General features: G+C 32.7%; 1 protein-coding gene across 1 annotated transcript; it reads right to left on the reverse strand.

The window, feature by feature from the left end:
* Positions 1-7,433: 7,433 nt before the first annotated feature.
* On the reverse strand, positions 7,434-11,250 carry LOC129285125 (abscisic acid 8'-hydroxylase 4-like). Its single transcript, XM_054920686.1, has 9 exons — positions 11,030-11,250; positions 10,622-10,946; positions 10,326-10,475; positions 9,983-10,231; positions 9,803-9,892; positions 9,630-9,708; positions 9,423-9,529; positions 9,217-9,335; positions 7,434-8,980 (listed from the first exon to the last, which is right to left on the reverse strand). The coding sequence occupies exons 1-9, from the start codon at positions 11,218-11,220 to the stop codon at positions 8,887-8,889; spliced, it is 1,404 nt and encodes a 467-aa protein (XP_054776661.1). The 5' UTR covers positions 11,221-11,250; the 3' UTR covers positions 7,434-8,886.
* Between the last annotated feature and the right edge of the window lie 988 nt (positions 11,251-12,238).

The raw sequence follows: 12,238 nt of genomic DNA on the forward strand, positions 1-12,238 counted from the left end.
ACAATCCAAACCCAATCCATAAAAGAAGGAAAGAGGGGAGGGGGAATAATAAAAGATACTCCCTCTGTTCAAAAATATAAGGCATCTTTTGAAGAGTTGGATGTTGAAAAAGTAAGATATTTTTAATCTTTTGAGGTGTAATCATTGTCTTTTTTTTTTCAAAAGCGCCCCTATTGATGGTGACTTTATATTTATTATAGGATAGTTAATAGTGGTAAATATGAAAAGATAATATTAGTTTAAAAGTAGGTAAGATCTTTATTAAGGGGTGAGATTCGATTAAAAATACTTTATATTTTTAAACGGAGAGAATACTAATAAAGAAAAGCAAAGAGTTTGAAACAACATGTGTAGCTCACGTGCATTATAAATAATAAATTATAGGAAACCAATGGGTTGCGCATAAACAAGGGATGGGAATTAGGCAAGCTCTATCCGAGATTTATACCCTCATCTATTTCTGATCCAATCTGTATTATTTATTAAATAGACTTAGGTTAAATTTAAGTATTTAATTAAGTTTATTTAGTTAACTAAATCAAGCCTAACTTATGAACCTAACAGATTAACCTATTCACACACATGCATGCGCGCGCACCCACACGCACTCACGCGCGTGCACACTTTATTATTTTTTTAGCTATATTTTCAATTAGATTGGATTTATATATTAAATTTTAATGTTATTAGTTCACTATATTCTATTGTAATTAGTAACTCTTTTCAATTATTATATATTATTATTGATAAATCATGTTATATATTTATACTAATAATTTTAAAATATATTTGAGACGTGTTTAAACTAAAATACAAGCTTATTTAAAATGTTTATTTTTAAATAGGCTTTTAGGCCAAATCATACTTTAAATAGGCTCAAACCTGATCTATAAAGAAAGCCTCATACAGGTTTTAGACTAAGTTTAAGCCTCCAACATACTATATAGGTTCAGACTTATTTAATTAAAACCTAACTCAACTTAATTTATCTTTACACCTACATGCAGAGTAGGTATGTTGAAATTTGTAAAAATGGTTTATAAATACAGAAAGTTAGAGTCATTTATATTAAGAGAGAGAGAGAGATTGATTGATTAAAGCGAGGCATAGGAACATTTATACCAGCCAATTTAAATCATCTCCCTCATTGTTAAATACATGGAAGAGTATCGGAATTGCACCCTATGCCCATAAAATGATAAATACAGGATGCTTATAGGGAGAATCGCGGTAAGGGCCCTTAGGGAAATAAAAAAAAAAAATCACAATTAAAACTCAGTGAAATCTGAATTGATTCTGCAAACCTCTGCGCCTCGGTTGCAAATATATTTTATAATGAAAAGGCTTTTGCCTTCAAGGATGTAGACCTTCCTGATTCTCTGTACAAACACAACGTCTTTCTTTCCCACCCTTAATCGCCACCAAGAGTCTCTCTCTCTCTACCTCTGTTGTTGGTGGTCGTCGTCATCCTCATCATGGAGATCCCTCAGACTCTCTCCAAATTCAAGTACCACTTCCTCGCAGCTCTGCTCTTAGTCTTCACCGTCTCCCCCTTTGCTGTCCTCTCTCCCAGATTCGTCACCGTCTTGGCTTACTTCTGGCCGCTCTTTTATGGTTCACAAGCAAAGACGATGAGAGGAACTTATAAAGATCACAGTGAAAATTGGAGCACTACTTGAGGTGGGCTCAGGCTTTGCAACTTTGTGGGGCTTCATGTTTCTGGTTGGTCTCATGTGATGCTTTCTCACCACTAAACCTCCCGACCTCCTTTCCGGCAACGACAGCTGCACGGATGCTCCTGTGATGGCGGTGGCCATGCGCATGCGTTTGAGCTCCTGAAATCTTTCACAAACTTTGCCTTCAATGCTGGACATCGTTGGTGCATGCTTGCTATAGGTACAGATTTTTATAATTGTGAATAATAATATAGAAGAGTTATTAAATTAGTATCAATATCTTTGCAAGTCTGTAATTATATACATAGTATGATTCTAGATTTGAAGTTTCAAAGCAGTTTTTTTTTTCCTTTGCTTTTTGGCTTATGTTTTCGTACTTTCTTGTCATGATTGTTGTGGCTTGATCCTTTGTTAATTCATTCATTTCCCCTTCAATTAAAAGAGATGGGAAATGAGTCTGATGTTGCTCTTCTGATCTCTAGTCGAACAGCCTTGGTAGGAAGAGAATGTTAGAATGTTTTACAGCGAAACATTACTTTTCCAAGGAAGAGAATAATACCATGGTAGGGTGGGAGGAGACAGCAAGTGGGAAGGCTAAGGGCAGAGCTATGAGGAAGTGGCATTTGAATCTGGAGAGAGTTTGAGGGATCTCCATGATGAGGATGAGGATGACTATTGGCTGCAGAGTTGGAGAGAGTCTTAGGTGGCGATGAAAGGGAGGAAAGAGAGTTGTTGTGTTTGTGTAGAGAGTAGGAAGGTTCACATTCTTGAGGGGTAAATAAGTTTTTTAATTAAAAAAAAAAAAACTATTTACAGCCGCTGTCCAAGGGGCTGCAGAATCAATTTAGATTTTACTGGGCTTTAATTGTGCCTTTTTTTTTTTTTTTTTGCTTCCGAGGGCTTTCATGCTTTTATATCATCGATTTGAACTAATTTAAATTGATTTCGATCTGTCCAAATCTGATTTAGTCCAGTGTTTGTATTTTTTATTTTATTTTAATAGATGTAGGACTAAAATAAAATATTAAATCTATCAAAAAAAAATAAAACATTAAATGGGCAATGTTGGGAAAAGGAATGAAATATTAATTAGAGGACTGAAATCTTAAGTAGTTAACATCAAATTGGATTGTTCACATAAATTGAATTATTAATTATAAATTAAAAATTTACTGCACTTCTACCTTAATTTTAATACCTTTACTCTCTCCTTTTTAAATTATAAAATATTTTTGAAGAGATTTAGCATTTTAAAATATAATATATTTTGAAAAAAAATTTATTAACAATGTTTTATAAATAAAGTACTAAATAAAAAATATTTTTAAAAATTTATATTTTTATTTTTAAAAAATAAAGATATAAATTATATTTAAAAAACTTTACTTTTATGTACAATTTTATTTAGAAATATCTTATAAATTAAGATGGAGAAGTATTTATTTTGATTCTCTTTAGAAGACACCCCAATATTATTATGTTAATCTATGCATTTTTGTTTCATTGTTAAATGCTATAATATTTTATTTTAAATATATGTATTTAAGAAAAAATTAATATTTTACTTTTTTAACTTTTAATGTATTTGTAATTTCATCCCTCAATTTTTAACTTGTGTATGACTCAATTTTTCAACTTTTATTAATTCTCTTTTTTTATGTTAACTTGGATCACACATTTAAAAGTAAGAAAAGGGTATTCTAGAGTAAAATATGATCACTTCTTTTTTTCTCTTATTTGATAAAGATAATCTTTTTAAAAAAATTAAAAAATAAAGATCGAATTATAAGTGAGTAAAAAGTTAAAAAATTATATTATAATAAATTATAATTGAAAAATTAAATTGTAGCAAGTCATAATTGAGAGATTAAATTATAATTGAGTTAAAAATTAAAAAAATAAAAGATTTATTTTTTTATACTTAATAAAGATCAAATTATAAAGTGGTAGTAAAATTTTAAACAAATTTAATGTGATTTGAAATTTTTGTTTGTGTCAGTAAAAACTCTGAGAGTGAATTATGAATAATTTAGATTCCTTCCGAGAGGGAAATTAAAACGTGCGCCGTCCAGTGACGTTACAGGGTCCTAGATGGCGTCATAGGGAGAATAGACGACAGGCGGGAGCCAGCTGGTGACGCGGTCTTTGCTCATAAAAAATTTATAATATTTTATTTACCCTTTTGACGTCACTGTCCGCTTCCGCTTTTCTCCTCAGTCCTCTCAGCCCTTTCATTTTCACCTCTACCCTTCCCCATACCTCCTTAAGTATTTAATATTTTGGTCAAAATAATATATTCAAGTTCACACAGCGCGCACCCTCCTATTCATTCTGAACCCCAACTTTAATAGATCTCTATGCTGCAATTTTCTCACAGTTCAAATACGTATTTGCTATCTCCCATCCTGAATTCTCCAAACCTTCATTTGACTCCAACTTGATTTTTTTCTTGTCCCTTGTTTCCCTTGAATTAAATGAATCTCTTTCATTGCTATGCTCGAATATTATTCTCTCTGTATAATTTAAGATAAAATTATACATATTAATAAAGTTTCATAACAAAATTTTAAAAATTTATTTTTTTAAAATAAAATTATAAACATTTAAAAATATCGTTACACATTTAATCACTACTCACTCCGGATTACAGTACAAAATATTTTTTTAAAAATTTTTCCTGATCTAAAATATAGAATATTAAATAATTTTATATTTATTTTTCTAACTATGCTCCTACTTCATTTATTATTTTTTTAAAAAAATAATGCAGTAAAATTTTAATTACCATTATCAAAACTCCTATATAAGGTATTTAATAAAAGTATAAATGAAAAGATATAAATATTTTTTAAGAATTTAAATTGTTTATAAATTATGAATTAATTAACTATGATTTATATTGTGATTCAGAGGGAGTACATTATAATATTATTTCAATTTTCTTTCCTCTTGAAAGGTAATATTAGAAAAACATAATTAATGAAACTTTATTTTTTTAAAATTATTTTATATATTGAGACAATAAAATATTTTTAAAACTATCTTATAATTTAAGATGGAAGAAGTATTAAAAGTAACAAGACAACATATAGCATATATTGGGCCAAAAAATCAAGGGAGAATTAGGACCTTTAAAACACAAAAATTTACCCTACAAGCCTAAAGGCCCTTCTTGAAAATTTTATGATGAAAAAAATGCAATTGCCTTTGTCTTAAGGACATGTACATGTATACACAACATAGTATTAACAATTTTTTAACATAATGTTCATGAATACACAGTACATCTAGTAAATATGGTTTGATTTGAAATGAAATGTATGAGCAAGCAAATAATAAATAATATAATGCCTACCAATTCTTAATACAATAAACATTTATATGATATAAAATTCATAATGAACAGCATGCTTTTATTGCAATAATGTACTTTAAGTTAATGTTCACTAGATGTGTTATACATTTATAAATATTGTGTTGAGAATTCGTGGACATTATGTTGTTGATATATGCATATTCTATTGAGATAAGGGCAAATATATGTTTTTGTTCATAACAAAATTTGCAAGAAGTGCCCTTAAGTTTACAATACTTTTCAAATTTTATTGAGCTTATAATACAAATTTTTGTATTTTAAGGGCGCTAAATGAGATTCTTCCAAAAAAAAAAACACAAACCAAAACGCACAACGACAACAAACAAAAATTCAGTCACTTAACTGGTGAAATTCGTGTAAAATATGTACTGGGCCTTATACGAAAAGCACACGAAGTAAAACAGAAGCTGAAAAAACAGAAACGTAAATGAAATCGTTAGCAGCTTCAACATCTGTCTGTAAAGATTGTGCAGCATTTTACAACCGAAAAAAAAGATTGTGCAGCAACTTGGAAAGGCAACTATACCAATCCTTGAAGACAAAACCTGAAAGACTAAAATTCACTGAAAAAGAAATGGACCTCTAGGTGGTACCTAAAGAACTACTGTAAAATCATGAGGTTGAGGAAATAGGATCACCTTCTTCAGAATGGAGAATGCAAACTTTCTTCAGTTTCATCATGCATGCTCACCTGCCTTTGCAGGTCAAGGGCATTGACTCTGTTCCTGTTCGCGTGATGTGTTCGGCCGCCATGGATAAACTGGAACAGTAAAGCCTTGTAATAATCATGCTCCAACACTCGGAATACATAGAAGATCACCATCACTGTGCTTAAAGAATAACATGATAATTCATAAAACGTTCAAAGATTGTGACTGAATATCCTTAAGGTGGTAATAATAATTAATAAGATCTTGAAGTTTCTCAGCATGCACACCACGTTGATCCACAATCTTGGCAAACAAATAATGACTTTGACAGAACACTCCTATTATTATTATTATAACAGCCATGCATGATGCAACAGGTTCGTTAATTAATTTATTTTCTTTCATTATTTCTGTTTGAGGTCTAACAGAAACAGCCAACCAGAGCAAAGAATTCCCAGACAAAATCTCCATCTCTTTCATCGTCCTCTGAATCTGCAAGTGGCAGAGCCCTCCAGCAAAATAAGACTAAGATAACATGGAAAGTGAAGACTTCCAGGCTTTGCATGTAGATGATGGTTAGGAGCATAATTCTGTTTTATTTTGTCATTGTTAATGGCAAGCAAGCATGTTTATGAATTAGCTTATGAGCTTCTTCAATATAATGGTTGAGACTTGAAATATCATATTAATAAAATTCATGCAGTGGAAGGATGTTTGACAATCTTTGCGGCTTCCATGAACACGTGGCTAGCATCATGAAGCCAATCCTGGAAATCCTGTAAATGCAGCATCTGTAACTTACCTACTTGTATTTTCCTTTTAGGTGAAAAGGAGAAAGTTGGGAGCAAAATCTTCAGCATCCATGTTCTTTATTGTAACAAAAAATCAAAGTCCACCCACAAATATGAAGAAATAACAAAAGCTGTTAATGCACGTAGCAGCAACAGGCTATATATACATGAAGTAAAAATGACATGGCCTAGTAACTCATGTAAGAAATTTTTTTCAAACATTTAAAAGTAACTCCTCAAAGGGCATAACGTAAGAAACAGGATTGTGGAATCAGCCACCATAATCTTGCATGTAAAACTACTCATTGGTACAACTCGACAAAATTTTCTGCCCAAAGGTTAAAAATCAGACAGCTATCATGGGCATGAAACCAAGGAAGGATCTAGAAGCAAGCTTGAAGGAAGCCTTGCATGGTTAAAGTCTAGAATCTACGAGACTTGTGAAGAATGTTCTAGAATATTATGATATAATCTAGAAATATCTAGACTAGTCTATAGAAATCTAAAACGCTCTAGAACGTTCTAAAATCATATGGTATACTATAGAGAAGTCTTGATAGATTTGGGATGTGTCTCTGCATCTCTTATGTGTAAGATAAAACTCTAGAAACACCCTTATAAATATCTAGATATTTGCATGATATTTTTAGGCAAAAGGTTCTACTCGAAGCAATGATAGCCACACAAGTTTGGGAGGCCTTTCAAATATAAATAGGCCACCCTCTTATTTGTAAATCAAATTCGAGAAGCAATATGTTTCCACATTCTCAAACTCTCTAAGTTGCTTTTGCTCTCAAAGTTCCAAACCTCCACTTTGCCCAAGTGCTTCCTACTCACAAGAAAGGCTTATTCAGTATCTTCCTCGCATGATTTTCTAAGTGCCGCGTGGGTTTATATGACATTATGCTTGCTTATGGAAAAGAATAACAGTAAAAATAACAATGCTTATGTACTGTGCACAGAACTTTCAATTTCAACTTCGCATTGGTGATTCCATGTTCTTGTAGCGAGTCCCTACACACTAGTGTATTCACTTCCACGCTACCTCACATATAATTTTGGCTATTTCGAGTGACTTTGCACGTCTAGCTTACCTCCCCATGGATTGTGCTCTATGTTCTTCAGAGTACTGTTAGAAATGTTCAGCATTGATTTCGCATATCCATATTATGCTGTCAACAACTTACCTTACGGGTTTTGTTAAGTTGTTGTACTCAGTAATATGACTCCGCATGGAGTGTCTTCTATAATCAACAAATTAATTTTGCACGTTGGTGCATGTCTTCTCTGTTCAATAAATTAATCCAATCTTCTGAATGCTTTTAGACTGTGGCCATTATCTAGAATCTTGACTCAAGGAAAGGCTTAACTAATCACTAGGCAACAACCACCTCTCAGTTGAGACTGATAAAATAGTGTGATAAAGGCTTTGTTATTTGTTATTTTTTATTTTTTATGTTTAATAACCAAAGGCTTAAATTTCAATGTATAAATCAGGTCAACATTCCAGAAGCAAAATGTTCCGCAGTTAAAGTTCTCAATGCCAGCAAATGACTTCTGTAGAGACCAAGGGAAAGAATCGTTGTAGAATAGGAGTTTAGTTCATCACAGGAAGCTCTTTTATCAGTTGGCTCAATGCCATGGTTTATGAACTGTTAATTGTACCATGTAGATTGAGATAATCCTATTGATGCTGTCCGTGATCTTTATTGTTAAATACGTTCCTGAATCTCAAATTATAAATCATGTACTATATTTGCGCCTGTACTGTTCCATATTATATTAGAACTCGTGTGTGCAGCAGTTATAAAAGTATGAATGCTTGAGTTATATGCTCGAATTACAGATGATTTTAGAACTTCCTGGTACAGTTAAAAAAAAAATGATAATTAGCATTTGATTTTACTACAGCATAATCTATCTATTAACTTAAATATCGTACACATTACGGCACCCTGCCCTTATGATAAAATGTTATAGATATGGGGCTTCTCAGAAAGGCGACAAGACTATTAGAATGGAACCTTGATGAAGAAAAACACTTGTGCCTAGTTAATTAAAGAAGATACCAGGAAAAATGACACTTAAGAATTCATAACTTCAAATGTTGACAATTAATGACCCTAAAAATCAGAATTTTTCTTTAGGAGTTAAATTTATAATTCATGTTCTCTCAAGTCATTTAAAGAAACCTACGAATTCTAAGTTCTCTTCTGCTCTCTGGAAGTTTACAGCTTCATGACGAGTGATATTCTGGAAATGCACTTGTAGTAACTTATTCTTGTAGTGCTTAGGAAGAATTTTATTTTTAAGGTTTTGAATTTCAATATAATTAGTTATAAATCCTTAAATGTCATTCTTCCAAGATACGATATAATTTCATTATGTTGAGACTAGTGGCTCATCCAAAATCTTGCAGGAAGACCATGCAGAGGAACTGGAAATGGGCTATACTGTACTCCACCGTGACGTCCTACCACCTCCCACCTGCCAACCATTGAGTCCCAAGTTAATTTCCTTAGTAGATTGGGACTCAAAAATAAATACACTGATTTAGTTAGCAGACAGACATTTTTTTGGGTGAATTACACAAAGTTTAAGAAAAAGTTACATTGTTCCTGATTTATGAATAGTGTGTTTTGCCTCACACAATTATGATTTATGAATAGGCACATATAGATTTTATATTGATACTAAATGTCTTAAAGGTACAAAGATGTTACCTTAATTTGGTTACCAAGTGGTGAATTAAAATCAGCATGTTCAGCTTGGCAAGCTCATTTCCAGGACAAGAGTGCGCTCCATTTCCAAATGGCATAAAAGTATTGGGTTTTGGTGCAACCTGAACTCATCCACAAATAAAATTGACTCCCAAATTCTTAATAAAGAGAACTTATTAACTCATTTTTCTCGAGCATATTATTTTTACCTGAAATCTTGATGGGTCAAAATTGTGAGGATCGAGGAAATATTCTGGATTATGATGGATGTTCCTGAACAATGGCATCACTTTCCAACCCTTTGGTATGAGATACCCTGAGCAGTTCAAACAAAGCTTGAAGATCAGTCAAACTTGTCATTAAGAATAACTTCTTACATTTAGTAAGAGAAAATTCTGTTCAAAATCTTTGATTACCCTCGTACACTACATCAATCGTTGCTTCCCTATAGGTGAAAGATATGACGCTTGCCATCCTCAAGCTTTCCAGTATCACCTGCAAAACAAGATCCTTCTTTTGAGAAATTCATTCATGAAGTTTCTTTGAACTGAGACTAGGAATTAAGTACTGCAGAAGCAGCAGCAGTTACGCTGTAAGTAAGTGGCATCGTTCTGGTCTGGCCCCATGTCAAGGGTTTCTTCCCTCCATCATTAGCTTCATAAATGGCCATTTGCTCATCCTGTATATATTACAATTGGCTGGTTGGCTAAAAGGCATAAACAGTGCTATAATGTCCCAGACGTAAATGTTGAACACTTGTGAGTCTTACTGCTATTGCTTCAAGAAGCTTATGGTGATCATGGAGATACTTCAGAATCCATGTCAGAACACTAGCTGTAGTGTCCTGAGCTGCAAATAGAACCCCAACTAGATTATCAGCAATTTGGTCATCAGTTAGTGTTTGTCCCTTTTCGTCCTTGTAGTTCAACAAGTGACCCAAAAGGTCCTCCTCCATCAATCTCTTCTCTTTTCTCTTGCAAATTATCTCCCTGATAATCTCTTGGATTCTCCTTCTAGCCTATCACAATTCATCAGACACAGAAAGAGATAAAGAATAAGATCTATGCTTTCAACAATTTGGTGTCGAGAATTTTATTGGTTATCAAATTTACCGAGAATGCCTGGGAATATGTAGTTCCTGGAATCCTGTTTGGGAAAGAATTATAGCCTTTCTCTACAATGCAATAGTTCTCCTTAAGCTGCTCACTGTAATTGCTGTCCAAGTGACCGAACACGGATAGGATGCCGATACTAAAAGAGAACTATCGAGAATGAAGAAAATCCATTTAAGTAGGAAATACCAAACACGGATTTAAACCAGAAAGCTGAAGTTTTATGCAAGTGCAAAATAAAAATGTCAGCTACATCGTACAATCAGAACTTCCAATGTGTACAGTTTGCAACTAACCTTCTTCATGCTCTGAAAAACATTAATGACTTGACCAGCAGAAACCCAGGACTCCATAGTAGAGACAGCCTCGGCTTCAATATAAAGAATAAGTTTTCGGATTCTTTCAGGGGATAAAGAAGTTTGAACCAGCTTCCTGATCCTTGTATGACAGTCTCCTTGGTGGAAGAACAATGCAGAAGGGCCTATGAGTATCTCTTTGCTCTTGGGGTAGGTAGGCTTGAACAAGTGAGCATGAGTGACAAGCACAAATCTCGCAGCCTCAGGGCTAGCCAGCATCACACAGGGACAACCTAATACGTGGGTTTTGAAAATCACTCCATATCTGATCAACATAAGAATAAGCAAGTGAATTTACATATAAACTCCATGCATGCAAGATTAAGGAAACCTGAAAAAGATGAGAACCTTTTCTGCTTCAGAGAAAAAAATACATTCGGGTCCTCAGAGTAGAGTTGAGGAGTCTCTCCAATATAAGGCCAGCCCATAGACCCTGGTGGAAGAGATGGGGCAGCTTTTGGTATCTTGTGTTTTTTTATCAAGAGACCCCAAAGGGTCAGAAATGAGAAGAAGAGGAACATGTACAGTAATATAGCCATACACACTAATCTCTGTTGATGAAATATGAAGTCCCCTTATCTAAATATGGGAGCCAACGATGAGGTTGCATCTGCAATATATAGAAGCAGCGAGAAGAGGGTAGGGACAACTAACTACCTTCATTTGTTTTTCTAATTAAGGTTAAGTACAATTTTCTCCAAAAATCTGATTCTGACACGACTTTTATCTATCCCTGTTTATTTAACTGCAAGGGGGAAGGTCGACAGAAGTAAATAACATATACCAACAGGGTATTTGTCACATCTGTTTCTAAAGGAAAAATAAAGGAGAATTTGGGATAATTGAGATTTGGAATAGAAAACGACAGCCAACTAAGCAGAGATGCCTCTGGAGCGAATTAGAGATAGAACTCTTTAGTTCTGAGTATTTTATTGGTTTCAGTTTTCTAGTAAATATTAAAAAACTTGCATAATTTGCATTATAACGGGGTGAGTACCAGAACTTTTAGTTAGAGGGGCTGAGTTGACAAAGCACATAATAATTGTAGAAAATTTAAATTTATGTATATAACTAATATAGTATAAATATTTTAATATACATATTCATATTCAATTTCATAAATATATATATATATATATATATAAAATAAATATGCATTTTTATTAACAATAAAAACAATATACTTTCATTTTTTAAGATTTTCCCTTTGATTTTTGATGGCACAACATGTTCATGATAAACTTTTCAGTAATTTTCTTCTTGATATAAACTATGATTAAATTGGTGAAAAATTTATTTTTTTTATTAGCATTGAATGATTTAAATACATCTTATGATCTAAAATTGTGCTTAATCGAAGAAGCTCTATCACTTGCTTGCTCAATTTACTCTTTAATTATTTTAATTAATAATCGATGACAATAGTAAATATATCAACACAATAATGATAATCAACTATCGCAAAATTTTTATGTCTGTGAAATTAAATTATATAAAAGTAAAAATTATTTATGTCATAATTTTGAAAAAAAATTTAGAAGAATACTTTAATCATAT

This window comes from Prosopis cineraria, unplaced genomic scaffold (assembly GCF_029017545.1).
Source record: "Prosopis cineraria cultivar Desert tree isolate PC_DT_omini unplaced genomic scaffold, ASM2901754v1 PC11, whole genome shotgun sequence".
In the NCBI taxonomy this organism is placed as follows: domain Eukaryota; kingdom Viridiplantae; phylum Streptophyta; class Magnoliopsida; order Fabales; family Fabaceae; genus Prosopis; species Prosopis cineraria.